Below are 15899 nucleotides of genomic sequence, written 5' to 3'. Positions count from 1 at the left end.
TGCTGGTGTCTGGGAGTGGATGTTATTATTCTACACCATAGTTAATCATAGTCAGAACTGTCTGGCTGTTGAAATGCAGTCTGGCTGCTGAGTGACAGCGTCGTCGTCTGTTTGAAATCATGGCGGTCCGCAAACAATCGTTTTAAGTACTGTGCTGGAATGTACGATCAATCATGAGCTGGCGAATTCTGTACTACCATGAAAATAAAATGAAAACCAATTAAATCCCTACTAACTTCTACCAAACCCAACCCCGTTAACGTTTATCTATATCATGCTGAAACACTCCACCCTTGGGATTGTTCAGCATGTCCCACGTACATGGCCTTTAATCTTCTCTCTGTGTAAGCTTTTCCATTTTCAGAATCTTCTCTTGCTGAACCTGGCTACCACAAAACATGAACAATCTACCATTTCCAATGAACTGAGCTAATTTCACTTCCCCTACCTCTTTCTCTACGGCATTAGTTAGTCAGATAGCTGTGTTCTCATCAAACACTATCACTATTTCCACTCCAACACATTACTCTTGATTCATACCTTGGCCCTCTTTATGCTTTCTGTATCATGATCTCTCTTCTTATGTCTTTCCAGTACCTACCATTCTCGTCCTTGACCCTCATTCTGCAGCTCCATACCACCAGAACTGACACCTATTGCGTTCGCATTCCAGCACAGCTGTTGCTTCACCAACTTTTCCTTCATTTCGTCCGCGTCTCGTTGCATCATTGGTTAACACCATCTGCCACAGGTCTGATGACACCTAGCTGTCAACATGCAGAGTTTGACAGATTGATTGAACCGGATCGACTGGCTTGTCTCAATCTGATCAGAGTATATCATTAATAGCTCCCTCACAGACAGTCTGTACAAATGATGCAGATGATTGTGAAAGCGTAAACAGACTTCTGATTTGTCCTACGCTGACACCCACAATGACAACCTTGTCAGACATTGATTAAGGGCTCGATTCAATCAGATCCGCTTTAGCCAGCATCTGCATAGAGATTGTTTTGATGGTGTTGGAGGTGGAACTACGTTAGAGCTGTCAAATCCACTAGTGGCTCCTGTCATACGTAAAGCTGACCACGAGTCGCACTACAAGTTCGAACACTGGAATGTGAGATGTAATCTACACCTCCATTAGAATGATATAAATCCTCATTATTTTAGTTTTTAATGATTTTTTAATTTAAGCGTAATTATTCTATATAGGCTACATATTCTCGTTCTGAACTTCTAACACGAATGGGGTGGGTATGGCTTCTTGAAAATGATCGCAAGAGCAGCTGATCACTGCTATACAGTTAAACCTCCCACACCGCCAAAACATCCGCTATGTGGGCAGGGCAGTGGTTGTTCTACCGCCCTAGGACAGATAAAATAAATTGCTGCCCCCGACAAAACTAGAATATTCCCAGTAAGTAAAGGACGTTGAAAATAAAATGTGTATTTTTTGACGAAGTTGAAGTTATGTTCATTTTAGGTTCTGAATAAAATCTGAAAATATAGATTTTCCGGACATTGAAATAAGGTTCATTTTCGGTTCAGAATGAAAGCTGAAAATACCAATTTTAAAGATGTTGAAAATACGTATTTTCTGTATGTTGAAATCCGGTACATTTTTGGTTCTGAATGAAAGTTGAATAGACGTCTATGTTTTGGACCAAATCAAGGTCGGGTTGGACTAAAAACCAACGTCCGTGGAAATCAAGGCAAAGTCAGATAGAAAAAAACGTCCAAAAGGCGTCGGCATCGTTCCGTGCATACTGAGGTGTTGCCTCAAATTGAATTTTATGAGTGCCAATCTATGCGGTAAACCTTTCCAGCCTCCAGACAGTGGTGAAAGGAAAGAGAAATCTGTTACCAGGGGTGTAACTTTCACTGGAGACGTGTTTGTCAGTGATGTGTACACCGAGGAACTATTTCACCTCCACTGCGGTCCCGTCGATGTGAATAGGGGTGTGCTCTCTCCGTTGTCTCCTCAAGTCCAAGATCAGCTCCTTCGTTTTGTTGACGTTGAGGGAGAGGTTATTTTCCTGGCACCACTGCCAGGGCCCTCACCTCCCTGTATGCTGTCTCATCATTGTTGGTAATCAGGCATACTACTGTTGTGTCGTCTGCAAACTTAATGATTGAGTTGGAGGCGTGCATGGCCACACAGTCATGGGTGAACAGGGAGTACAGGAGGGGTCTGAGCATGCACCCTTCTGGGGCCCCTGTGTAGTGGAGGTGTTGTTTCCTACCTTCTCCACCTGGGGGAGGCCCGTCAGGAAGTCCACGACCCAGTTGCACAGGGCGGGGTTCAAATCCAGGGCTCCGACCTTAATGATAAGCTTAGAGGGTACTATGGTGTTGAAGGCTGAGCTATAGTCAATGAACAGCATTCTTGAATTAAGGTATTCCTCTTGTCCAGATGGGACAGGGCAGTGTGCAGTGCAATGGCGATTGCATCGTCTGTGGACCTATTGGGGCGGTAAGCAACTTGAAGTGGGTCTAGGGTGTCAGGTAAGGGGGAGGTGATATGATCCTTAACTAGACTCTCAAAGCACTTCATAATGACAGAAGTGAGTGCTATGGGGCGATAGTCATTTAGATCAGTTACCTTTGTGGACATCTTGAAGCAAGTGGGGACAGCAGACTGGGATAGGGAAAGATTGAATATGTCCGTAAAAACACTCCAGCCAGCTGGTCTGTGCGTGCTCTGAGGACGCAGCTAAGGATATAGTCTGGACCGGCAGCCTTGCGAGGGTTAACACGCTTGAATGTCTTACTCACTCAGCCACTGAAAAGGAGAGCCCACGGTCCTTGGGAGCGGACCGCATCGGTGGCACTGTGTTATCCTCAAAGCGGGCGAAGGTGTTTAGCTTGTCCGGGAGCAAGACGTCGGTGTCTGTGACGTGGCTGGTTTTCCCTTTGTAATCCGTGATTGTCTGTTGACCCTGCCACATACAGCCTAGTTTTAATGATTGTGCATGTTTTACCCTGGCTTTATCTGCTACATGGTTCATGTTAGATCATTTTTTGGATGGAACGTTGGTGGAGCGCCACAGTGATGCCTCCGACAGAGAGGCGCGCTGGGAAATGACAAGCAAAATATTTTGCTCCCCTGCCTTTGACAAGGTGGGCACTGCTTATCACAGGGCTGTATCAGCTCTCACCTAAAAAGCCCATATGCCACTGGTTGAGAGAAATTGTCATTGTTTTTGAGCAGAATTATGTGATGTTTTATGTGTTGTTGGGTGTGCATCTTGGTCAGTTTAGCTCAGTAAATGCCACCCTCGTCAATCTGCAACCATAGGCAGCGGCCTAATCCTGCCTGTTAACACTTTATCTGATTGAATCTTGGCCTAAGGGTGTGTTAGTAGTCAATAACATGGTGTGAAATTGTAGCTTTCTTTCAAAATATTTCTAGTAACAACTGTATCACTACAGCAGGTAAATCCCCCTGTTAAGAGAAAGTGGGGGAGAGGATGATGGAAGGAGGAGATGTGAGCTAGGGGAGGAGAGGATGAGAGAACGGTAGAAGGAGAGCTGTTAGGGGACAGGGAAGTAGAGGATGAGTGTGATGGAAGGGGATGAGAGAAGAGGAGTGGAGGATGGCAGGAAGGATGAACAAAGAGGGGAAGAGAGAAGAGTCTGAATGAGAAGATGGTAGAAGGCAGGAAATATGAGCGGAAAATAGGATATATTGTCCCCTACCCCCGAATCTCCTTTAGAGGGCACTGGTCCTCTAGCTCAAAGAGATGCACTGTGAATGCCTGCCTATGTAACATGTCTAAACTTCCCTATTATCTTACTTTACTACCTTAATGTCTGCTGGTGTAGAAACATGACCAATACATTAGATAACATGGTGGTGGTGAAGCACGAAGGACATTAATGACAGAAAGTCCTATACTCTAGTCTCTGAGAGACAGCCAGGCTTTGATAACCCTGATGAATGTGTGATCTGTTGGTAAGGACCTGTCTTTTTTTTTTTTTTTAATTAATTTTCACCTTTATTTAACCAGGTAGGCAAGTTGAGAACACGTTCTCATTTACAATTGCGACCTGGCCAAGATAAAGCAAAGCAGTTCGACACATACAACAACACAGAGTTACACATGGAGTAAAACAAACATACAGTCAATAATACAGTAGAAAAATAAGTCTATATACAATGTGAGCAAGTGAGGTGAGATAAGGGAGGTGAAGGCAAAAAAAAAAGGCTATGGTGGCAAAGTAAATACAATATAGCAAGTAAAACACTGGAATGGTAGATTTGCAGTGGAAGAATGTGCAAAGTAGAGTTAGAAATAATGGGGTGCAAAGGAGCAAAATAAATAAATACAGTAGGGAAAGAGGTAGTTGTTTGGGCTAAATTATAGATGGGCTATGTACAGGTACAGTAATCTATGAGTTGCTCTGACAGCTGGTGCTTAAAGCTAGTGAGGGAGATAAGTGTTTCCAGTTTCAGAGATTTTTGTAGTTCGTTCCAGTCATTGGCAGCAGAGGACTGGAAGGAGAGGCGGCCAAAGGAAGAATTGGTTTTGGGGGTGACCAGAGAGATATACCTGCTGGAGCGCGTGCTACAGGTGGGTGCTGCTATGGTGACCCACGAGCTGAGATAAGGGGGGACTTTACCTAGCAGGGTCTTGTAGATGACCTGGAGCCAGTGGGTTTGGTGACGAGTATGAAGCGAGGGCCAGCCAACGAGATGTTACAGGTCGCAGTGGTGGGTAGTATATGGGGCTTTGGTGACAAAACGGATGGCACTGTGATAGACTGCATCCAATTTATTGAGTAGGGTATTGGAGGCTATTTTGTAAATGACATCACCGAAGTCGAGGATTGGTAGGATGGTCAGTTTTACAATGGTATGTTTGGCAGCATGAGTGAAGGATGCTTTGTTGCGGAATAGGAAGCCAATTCTAGATTTAACTTAGGTTTGGAGATGTTTGTTGTGAGTCTGGAAGGAGAGTTTACAGTCTAACCAGACACTTAGGTATTTGTAGTTGTCCACATATTCTAAGTCAGAGCCGTCCAGAGTAGTGATGTTGGACAGGCGGGCAGGTGCAGGCAGCGATCGGTTGAAGAGCATGCATTTAGTTTTACTTGTATTTAAGAGCAATTGGAGGGCACGGAAGGAGAGTTGTATGGCATTGAAGCTCGCCTGGAGGGTTGTTAACACAGTGTCCAAAGAAGGGCCAGAATTATACAGAATGGTGTCGTCTGCGTAGAGGTGGATCAGAGACTCACCAGCAGCAAGAGCGACATCATTGATGTATACAGAGGAGTCTAATGGAGTTAATGACAGACGTGGTTTACTGTGAGAGGTGGAGATGTGTGTGACTATGATGCAGAGAGGAATGGGCAGTCTAGTGTTTTTGCTGCAGTGTGGAGCAGGGTCTCTGCTGAGTAAGGGAGGGTGTTAGTCCTTCCAGCTTTATCTCAGGGAATGGCTTGGCCAGACACACTGTTTGGCCAAGCCATTCATTCTTCACATTACATTGAGTAAATCCTTCAGCCTTTTGATTGACCAGTGGCAAAACATCACACCGTGTCTGTCTGGTGAGGAGCACCCTTAGCAGAGATACCAACAACCGGATTCATTTGGTTTTCAAGGATACAGCTATCTTCAACCTAGCTTCCTTTTACGCTGAAAACCGGATGTGGAAGCTCCACTCAGGCATCTTTTTACACCTGCTACGTTAGATTAGGTGAGGAGGAGTGGGCTAGACACACACAAACCATACGGGCCCTGACAGGCTAGTGGTAATGGCTGGAGTAGAATGAGTGACGTCGTTTCCATGTGTTTGATGCCATTCCATTCGTTCTGTTCCAGCCATTATTAAGAGCCGCCGTCCTCTCAGCAGCCTCCTCTGGTGTGTACTGTACATATTGTTGTGCAGTGGTTGATTGAATAAACTCCCTCAAATTGCTGATTGATCGCTGGTCTGATCCACTGCTCTCTGAACTCACAACTCTTCTCTCCTCCTCCATCTTGTCATTCTGCTGCTTCATCGCTGCAACCTGCTCTCAGAGCATTTTGTATTGTTCTGTAGCAGAGAGAACAGTCTATGACTAGGGTGGCTGGAGTCTTGGACAATTTTTAGGGCCTTCCTCTGACACCGTCTGGAATAGAGGTCCTGGATGGCAGGAAGCTTGGCCCCAGTGATGTACTGGGCCATTCGCACTACCCTCTAGTGCCTTGCGGTCGGAGGCCGAGCAGTTGCCATACCAGGCAGTGATGCAACCAGTCAGGATGCTCTCGATGTTGCAGCTGTAGAATCTTTTGAGGATCTGAGGACCCATGCCAAATCTTTTCAGTCTCCTGAGGGGGAATAGGTGTTGTCGTGCCCTCTTCACTAGAGATTACATCATCTGTGGATCTGTTGGGGTGGTATGCAAATTGGAGTGGGTCTAGGGTTTCTGGGAGGATGGTGTTGATGTGAGCCATGACCAGCCTTTAAAAGCACTTCATGGCTACAGACGTGAGTGCTACGGGTCAGTAGTCATTTAGGCAGGTTACCTTAGTGTTCTTGGGCACAGCCACTATGGTGGTCTGCTTAAAACATGTTGGTATTACAGACTTGGACAGGGAGAGGTTGAAAATGTCAGTGAAGACACTTGCCAGTTGGTCAGGACATGCCCGCAGTGCGCGTCCTGGTAATCCGTCTGGCCCTGCGGCCTTGTGAATGTTGACCCGTTTAAAGGTCTTACTCACATTGGCTACGGAGAGAGTGATCACACAGTCTTCCGGGACAGCTGGTGCTCTCATGCAGGTTGCAGTGTTATTTGCTTCGAAGCGAGCATCAGTAGTTTAGCTCGTCTGGTAGGCTTGTGTCACTGGGCAGCTCTTGGCTGTGCTTCCCTTTGTAGTCTGTAATGGTTTGCAAGCCCTGCCACATCCGACGAGCGTCAGAGCCGGTGTAGTACGATTCAATCTTAGTCCTGTATTGAAGCTTTGCCTATTTGATTGTTCGTCGGAGGGCATAGTGGGATTTTTGATAAGCTTCCGGGTTATAGTCCCGCTCGTTGAAAGCGGCAGCTCTAGCCTTTATCTCAGTGCGGATGCTGCCTGTAATCCATGTTTTCTGGTTGGGGTATGTACGTACGGTCACTCTGGGGACGACGTCATTGATGCACTGATTGATGAAGCCAATGACTGATGTGGTGTACTCCTCAATGCCATCGGAGGAATCCCGGAACATATTCCAGTCTGTGCTAGCAAAACAGTCCTGTAGCCATTAGCATGATATATTACGTTTTGTATGTATTCATTTGTGGATGTCCATCACCCATCTCGTATGATATGCTACGATTTACAATTTGTATTATATGTTACGAATTTCAAAGCGTACAATATGTTATGAATTTGAAAAACGTACTATATGTTTTGAATTTGCTACATGTAGTATGATATGTTACGATTTCTAGCTAGTTGGCTAAAATGAGCTAGCTGGCTAACGTTAGCTTGGCTAGGGGGTTAAGGTTAGGGGAAGGGTTAGCTAACATGCTAAGTAGTTGCAAGTTGCTAATTAGCTAAAATGCTATAGTTGTCCGTGATCTGATTTGAAGACACAACCTTTGGGTTGCTAGACATTCGCGTTAAATGCACATCCATCCACCCCGAAAAACCACTCTACTTTTGTTTTGGCCTTAAGTAACCATCTGTCTTATGTAACCAAACATAACATATCACTCTAATTTGCCTAGGTACATCTAATTATGTCTAGTCTATGAGACCAGGCTGTTTCATCTCATTGTGTTTGTGAAGGTGTCAGATCATTGTGTGTGTGAAGTTATCAGTGAGAGGACACTGTTCATATAGAAGGCTTTCTCCGTCTCTGTACATAATTCCACTCCCCTCTCAATGATGAAAAAGCATTTTACACTAACACACACACACACACACACACACACACACACACACACACACACACACACACACACACACACACACACACACACACACACACACACACACACACACACACACACACACACACACACACACTCCCCATCTCTTTTACACATACGTACAGTACACACTCTCTCTTTTACACACACATACAGTACACACTCTCTCTCTTTTACACACATACAGTACACACTCTCGCTCTCTTTTTCTCTCTCTATCTACTTTCTCACAAACACACACACCTCTTATGATGTGTCTCAAAGCCTGGAAAAACAATTCAATTAAACATTGAATGGTTATTAAACACCAATTTAAACACCAGCCAAGCACTCAAAGCCTTGAATGAAGACTTGATTAGTACTGATTGATTAGTACTGATTGATTAGTACTGCTTGATTAGTACTGCTTGGCTGGAGTAAAAGGCAGCAACCCACCAGCCCTGGCAGGGGAAGTTTACCCAACCTTGGTCTAAACATCAGAACAGTAGCTCAGTCTCAGTCTCAGGCTTACATCCTGGTGCTAGCCTCCCCCAAAGAGAATAACAGATGGAAGAGAGAAATTACAGGATGCTCTCTCATGACCCGTGCCAGTCTCTGTTTGTCTGTCTGGTCTCTGTGTCTCATCCACTCTGTGGGCTCTTTCTCTTTTCCCACAATAAATCTGTTAAATATTAAAATACTGCAGCCGGCTGCTGTCTGGATACAAAGTGTGAAGAGTTCTGGACTGGCTGTGTACCGATCTCTCACAGCTCTCTCTCTGTCTCTCTCTCTCTCTCTCTGTCTCTCTCTGTCTCTCTCTGTCTCTCTCTGTCTCTCTCTGTCTCTCTCTGTCTCTCTCTGTCTCTCACAGCTCTCTCTCTCTCTCTCTCTCTCTCTCTCTCTCTCTCTCTCTCTCTCTCTCTCTCTCTCTGTCTCTCACAGCTCTCTCTCTGTCTCTCTCTGTCTGTCTCTCTCTGTCTCTCTCTGTCTCTCTCTGTCTCTCACAGCTCTCTCTCTGTCTCTCTCTCTCTCTCTCTGTCTCTCTCTCTCTCTCTGTCTCTCTCTGTCTCTCTCTGTCTCTCTCTGTCTCTCACAGCTCTCTCTCTGTCTCTCTCTGTCTCTCTCACTATCATGTATGTCTCTATTTCCCCCCTGGCTGCCTTTTCCGCCTGTCTATATTTTGATCCCATTTTTCTCCCTCTCTTCATCTCCCTTCCTGTTCTTTCGAAACAGATATGTTTAACCCTGAGGTGGTACACTGTATTTGATGCTCAGTGCCAAATGTTTATTCTTCACGATAGATTTCCTTGACGCTAAACCGCAGCTTGGACAGCATTTATAGTAATGCATGGTTGATGCTGTAGTCTACCTAACTAACGTTACAAATTCAGTGTTGTCAGCATTATGCCTAGAGTCAGGTAGTAAAGAGTTTGTATCACAGATCACTGTGTGTGCGGGTGTGTAAGGTGTGTGAGAGAGATCCAGTGAAGTATGTTGTGGTGGAGGTCAGACATACAGAGAGGAAGTGTGAAAAACAAATATGTCTGCCCTTCTTCTGTCTCCTCCTCACCTGAAGATGGACAGAAACCCCAGAGCACAGGACAGGGACCGTTCAACGGGTACAGACTACAGTACAATCAAAGAGGAGAAGGTAGCTGTAGTTTACTGTGGTCAAATACGGGCAAAGTCCTTGGCTCAGTCATCTCAATCAGGTAAGGTTTTCTTCCTGATATTGAATATTTCTAGTATCATTTTTTCTTCTCTACATTGGTTGGTTAGGTAGTGTACTCTAGACTAGGGCTTAGATTCAATCCGTAGCGTGGAAGATCTACACTGTAGCTCAATTTAGATTTAAAGGCAATGTTCCTGCGTTTGCGGATACTGCATGTTTGTATAATTAAAAAAAAAAAAAATTTAGGGGATGGATCAGCTTTAATATTGCAAATAGATTGTGGCTTCTATGAATGTGATTGTCTGCATCTTTTATAATCCCCCATATATATTTTTTATAAATATATATGTTATTTTAAATATATATATTGTTTTGAAATATATTTTCCTTTATTATTGTCCCCTCCCCTAATTGGAGTAAACTAATGGACAACAACACTTAGGCTTTTACTTCCAGCTTATACACACTATATACATTTTACATTTTACAGACACAGTGCATTTTACATTAGTTTTTTGTTTGTTTTTAGTCCCATCCTTCTGCTACCCTTAACCCCTCCCATCTATCGCTAAAGACCATCCATATATTTTTCAACTGTGCTGTGATGTTTCACAAAAGTTCTGAACCTTTCTATTCTCATAGTTTCTACAAATTGTAAATTGAAGATGAGCATTTTTACTAAGAGTATTATTATATTATTGATCGATTGACTCTGACTTTTCCGATCACCCAGCAGTGCTATTTGCAGAGTTAACTCCAGGTAAATGTTGCAATTCTTCAGCCATTCCTGAACCTGCGACCAAAAACAGCTACATATGGACAGTACCAAAATAAATGATCTAATGAGACTCTTCGCAGCAAAATCTGCAGAGCTGGGATGGTTGTGTCCCCCATATATATGACATCCTATTGGTCATTTGTATCAGTTCATAAACCATGTTCCATGGATTTGGTACATCGAAAATCTCTTCCCAACTATTTTCCAACCTGTATGTCACACCTGTCAATTTTTGGTCCTTAAATTAAATTGGTATACTTTTTTATTTATCACAATTTTCTTTAACCAATTTTGGCCTTTAATGCATGGCCGACAGGCAAGTTCTTTACTTTCTCAGCCTTCCAATTGCTTCTTCTATTTTTGTGGTAATGCTGAAATCAGTTGGTTGTAATTTTGGGTAGAGCAGACACTTCCATATATCTTTGTTAGCTGCATGTGTGATATAACTCCACCAGTCTTATTTATGATATCATTTACAAAGAAAATATAATTTGTTTGTTTTTCTCTCCAAAAAAAAATGTTTTTTAAAATCAATTAGTATATTTGAGTTTAACCATAATATTTGTTGTAATATTTGTTCTTTCTTTTCTGGTGGATTAAACTGAAATCGCAACCAATTTTCTATGGCTTGTTTTAAAAACAGCGATATTTTGGAGATTTCATTTTCAAATAACCAAAAGCGAGAGGTTGTAATCTGAATAAAGAGGGAAAGGCCATTCCTGAAGGCAATGTTCCCGCGTTCGAGGGACCGCATTCACGGTAAACGCTGCATATGTCGGCTCAATGGGTAACTACCTTTCCATTTAAATGCGCCACAACGTGGATCTTCTGGCTACAGACTGAATCCAGCCCTCGAGCACTTGTTGACTTGGTAACAACATTGGAAGCACAATAGACAGATATTTTCCCTTTGTATTTATTTCTGCCTTTCTTCCAGTTTCTATTTTCTCTGGGTGGTTTGAGGAAATGAGTATTTTATAGTTCAAGGTACACTGAGCATTTTTTCTTGCTACTGTATCTGCCTGCATGTGTTTTTTCTGTGTCTCCTGGCCTCTCTGCCTATTCAGTTCCACTGAATAGTGTTTCTGTGTCCCTCTGTCCATCTCTGATAGCCTTGTCTGACAGCATGCATCGTCTGCGTGTCTCAATGTTGGTCTGCTTCATACTCCTGGGATTCCTCAGTTTCACAGGTAGGTGAACACCTTTGAGTATACCACTCATAGGCTGTGTTTTTCACAGGCAACCCAGTTCTGATCTTTTGCCCAGTTATTGACAAAGGATCTGATCGGTCAAAAGACCAGAATTGGGCTTGCTGTGTAAATGCACCCATACTAAACTTTGACTTTGGTCTGACTCTTTCCGTTTCCCTTCACTGTGTCTTATCCAGGAGCAGAAGAGACGGAGACTGCCACAAAGGAAGGCAAAGGTGAGCCAGAAAGAAGGATGGATGAATATGTTTTATTATAGGGCGGCAGGGTAGCCTAGTGGTTAGAGCTTTGGACTAGTAACCGAAAGGTTGCAAGATTGAATCCCCGAGCTAACAAGGTAAAAATCTGTCGTTCTGCCCCTGAACAAGGCAGTTATAACCCACTGTTCTTAGGCCGTCATTGAAAATAGGAATTTGTTCTTAACTGACTTGCCTAATTAAATAAAGGTTAAAAATAAATTATTGATTGATTGATTTTGCCCCTAGGCAGGGAAAAACGTGAAATGCCCAACTGGGCCCTGTGGTCGTCAGACTTCACAGGCTGGTTGCAGGAGCTGACTGCCCAGGCTGGTTACGATCGGATCCAGGACCTGGCCAGAACCTACTGGGCCCACTTCCCTATTGCCAGTTACCTAGGTTACGACAGCCCCGACCAAGACACAGAAGAATCTAAGGGGGTACCGGAATAAAGTTGGGGTCAAATGAAATCTTTGGAGAAGTTTTAAAATCACTGCCTTTTAACTATTGTCTGACTGTTGCATTGATCAAACTATACCCTGAACATATTTAGTAGCAGTCAGGCATGCATGCATGCACACACAGTTGATGCTATAAATCTCCTTTAAACAAATTGATGGCTTATTGCGCTTTTCTTTGTCATCTAGTCAAAGCAGGAAAGCTTGCAAAGTTATTATCTTTGAACAGTTTGATTCTCTAACATTCAGATTCTTGCATCAGAAACCTGACTTTTTGATGTAAAAACTGATCTTGCGTGGCTTTGATCAACAATTTTGATTAAGACACAGCACAGTGTTGATTGATTTGGACAGAGAGCAATGGTGGTGGACAGAAGGGGGGGGACAGGTGCTGTCGTCGCTCTACGAGACATCTGTAGCTTCTGAGAGGAACGGAAAACTGAAATAAAACTTGTTGGAAATCTGCCACCTTTATCCTACCTTTGGCCAGCCTTTGACCAGGGCTCCATTAGATAGATCAGTAGTTCAAGTAAAGAAGTGAAGTGCTCAGTGAGTGTTATTGGAAGGGGCCCTATTCGACCTCCGTTCATAATATACAACAGAGCTCCTCATCAGAAGATTAGTTCTCAACGCTCTTGTGATACGGTACCACAGCAAGAATCCTCTCTGCTCTTTGCTCATCTGCCACAACACTGAATCTCATTTCATGGTGCAGTGTACTTACGGACCAGAATGTTCCTTCTCCTGGAGCGTAAGCTGCTGTGTCCAGAAATCCCCCACGCTTTGCTGTTCTACTGGAGCTGTAGAAAACCTCCTGGAGCCTTCTATCTGCACAACCTGGTCTCAGAGCATTTCGTAATATTCTGTACGTAAATCCGAGACACTCCATTTAGTATTATATGCTACGTTTTGTATAGTATGTATTCATTTGTGGATGTCCATCACCCATTTCGTATGATATGTTACAAATTTGCTAAACTTATGGTATGTTATGAATACTAGCTAGGTGGCAACGTTAGCTAGGCTAAGGGTTAGGTGTCAGGGTTAAACTTTTTGGTTGCTAGACATTCACGTTATACGCCAACCCATCCACCCCAACCAATCACCCTACTTTTGTTTTTGCCTTAAGTAACCATCTGTCTTATGTAACCATACCAAACATAACATATCACGCTAATTTGAGTGTGCCGGATTTACATTTACTATGTTACATCTATTCTATGAGACCAGGTTGATCTGCATGGTAAGGGGGCTGCTACGAAGGAGGTCGGTAAGCCAGCAGAAAGAAACAGAACAGCAGGGGGAATGGTCTAAAACCTCTGATTGCACATCCTTCTTTTGTGGACTGATTGCTGTGAGTTTGTGTGTGTGGGGGAACAAGGAGTGCCTGGTGAAGGAATGCAGCTACTGTAGGCTTCAGTCAGGCAGAGTGTGTGATGGGTTTATGTCTGGCTCAGTGTTGTAAAGAGAGGCGGTGGCACTTAAGCCGCTACTGAAGAAGAAACGACAAAGACTGTAACATGAGTCTGAAGTCTCCTGGGTCATCCATTTCTCCTCTCTGACATTTCTTCCTCCCTCTCTGCCCTCTGTCTATTCCCTCTCTTGCTTACAGTCTCTTTTTCTCACTTTCTATGAGTCCCTATATTTTCTCTCTCCCTATCTATCCCTCTTGCTTTGTCTCTCGTCTCTCTGTCTCCTCCCCCACCTTCTCCCTCCTTCATACTCTAGCACTTTTCTGCTTTAGCCCTGTGCCAGTTTTCTGTGTCCCTGTCCAGCTTGGGCAAGACAAGGAGCTGCTGTTTGCTTCTCCAAAATACACACACGTTGACAAGCCCTCATGTCCACTGTGTCCACATTGTGACCAGATTTCCTGGTCCCTCCCTGTATGTAAATTATTTGACGAATATTCTTTCAAAATAAAATGTATTTTCAATGATATTAGAATAGGATAATTATGAGTTAAATGGTTTCACTGTCCAGATCCGTTTACACTTGTGAGATATCCAGACACAATGCGTGCCTGACTACGTCCGGAGGTGGGCAGGAAAATCGGATCACAATCCAATCACAATGCGTTTTTTGATCATGTACATCAGTGGTCACCAACCTTTTCTGAGTCAGGATCACTTTCTGAGTCAAAATGCAAGCCGGGATCTACCGTTCAGATTTAACATGACTTAAAAAATGTAATCATCCTTTGCAACATTTAAGCTATTATTAAAAACAGTACTGGCAATGAAGTTTGTGCAATAAACTATAGGCCCAATATTTTATCACCGCTTATTGGCTTTGCATGAAAACTCAATGCGTTGTTGTTTGGACCAATTACATTTGGGTTATATGATCACACCGGTAATAGATCAGTTGTTTTTGTATTACTTGTGAGGCTCAGCTGAGTGGAGAATAGATTTAAATAATATGTTTTTATTTTTATTTTACTGGGCTGATGGTCAGTCTCAAAGGAGAGAGAGAGCAGCAGACTGAGGGTCCACCTCTCAACGTCCCTCTACTCTACCGTTCCTCCACTGACACTGACAGTCTCAGCAGAGGGAGAGAGCAGCAGACTGAGGGTCCACCTCTCAACGTCCCTCTACTCTACCGTTCCTCCACTGACACTGACAGTCTCAGAGGAGAGAGAGAGCAGCAGACTGAGGGTCCACCTCTCAACGTCCCTCTACTCTACCGTTCCTCCACTGACACTGACAGTCTCAGAGGAGAGAGAGAGCAGCAGACTGAGGGTCCACCTCTCAACGTCCCTCTACTCTACCGTTCCTCCACTGACACTGACAGTCTCAGAGGAGAGAGAGAGCAGCAGACTGAGGGTCCACCTCTCAACGTCCCTCTACTCTACCGTTCCTCCACTGACACTGACAGTCTCAGAGGAGAGAGAGAGCAGCAGACTGAGGGTCCACCTCTCAACGTCCCTCTACTCTACCGTTTCTTCCACTGACACTGACAGTCTCAGCAGAGGGAGAGAGCAGCAGACTGAGGGTCCACCTCTCAACGTCCCTCTACTCTACCGTTCCTCCACTGACACTGACCAAAAAGGGACACCGTCTTCCAGCTGTTGAAACTCCAGTCGCACTTTTCTGCCTCATGCACAAGTTCATGTTGTTACTTTTATGAACAGAAAGTGAAATAATTATTCCTCAATATTAAAAAGGACACAAGCTGCTAATAATAACAATACAAGCCCTATCGATACACGTTCCTACTCATTCATTACAGCTGCAGTGCTGGTTGTAGCGTGAGTGGAAGTACAAAGAACGCACATTTAAATATGACAATGCTGGTTAAGAACTTAAACTCATAAAAATAGTCACTCTTTGCTGTAATCGTTGACAGTCTCTCTCTAGTCATGGTTTAAAAAGTTTAGAAATCTCAACTTTGCTGTAGCTTTCTTTTATGCCTGATACTTTACTGCAGACAAGGTAATCTGAGCCATCCGATTGGCCAGCAGTAGGCCAATAGTGCACTTGATTTGCTCTCCAGGCTTGCAGGGAAGGCAGAATTTGTACCTTCAGAAACATGAAATGGTTTGAAATTGGAACACTTCGCCTACCTGGCGCGAAGGGCAGCTAAATCGGGTGCACCTACAGCCAACTGCGCAAGATGAATAAAAAAAATAGGAACACAAGGCTTTATCGTTGGGTTTTTTACAGA

At 43.8% G+C, this 15899-nt stretch overlaps 1 protein-coding gene across 2 annotated transcripts; it reads left to right on the top strand.

Annotated features, from left to right (window-relative positions):
- Positions 1–4495: 4495 nt before the first annotated feature.
- Positions 4496–13084, top strand: LOC139547206 (otospiralin-like). 2 transcript variants are annotated; one of them, XM_071356292.1, is made up of 5 exons: positions 4496–4577; positions 9461–9596; positions 11447–11524; positions 11722–11760; positions 12028–13084. In XM_071356292.1, exons 2-5 carry the CDS (start codon positions 9461–9463, stop codon positions 12228–12230), a joined length of 456 nt encoding a protein of 151 aa, XP_071212393.1. In that variant the 5' UTR covers positions 4496–4577; the 3' UTR covers positions 12231–13084. The 2 variants fall into 2 exon arrangements, with proteins under 2 accessions (XP_071212393.1, XP_071212392.1); XM_071356291.1 differs by lacking the exon at positions 4496–4577 and having other exon boundaries at positions 9313–9596.
- The last annotated feature ends 2815 nt before the right edge of the window (positions 13085–15899 follow it).

This window comes from Salvelinus alpinus, chromosome 20 (assembly GCF_045679555.1).
Source record: "Salvelinus alpinus chromosome 20, SLU_Salpinus.1, whole genome shotgun sequence".
In the NCBI taxonomy this organism is placed as follows: Eukaryota; Metazoa; Chordata; class Actinopteri; order Salmoniformes; family Salmonidae; genus Salvelinus; species Salvelinus alpinus.
Note: the sequence above shows the minus strand (reverse complement) of the source record. Positions and strands in the feature narration are given on the sequence as shown.

Bases quoted from the DNA above. Each gene is read 5' to 3' on its own strand.
- LOC139547206 (XM_071356291.1), top strand. From the start codon at position 9,425: ATGTCTGCCCTTCTTCTGTCTCCTCCTCACCTGAAGATGGACAGAAAC. The intron at 9,597-11,446 runs GTAAGGTTTTCT...CATCTCTGATAG, and splicing joins GGCTCAGTCATCTCAATCAG to CCTTGTCTGACAGCATGCAT. The intron at 11,525-11,721 runs GTAGGTGAACAC...TGTCTTATCCAG, and splicing joins GGGATTCCTCAGTTTCACAG to GAGCAGAAGAGACGGAGACT.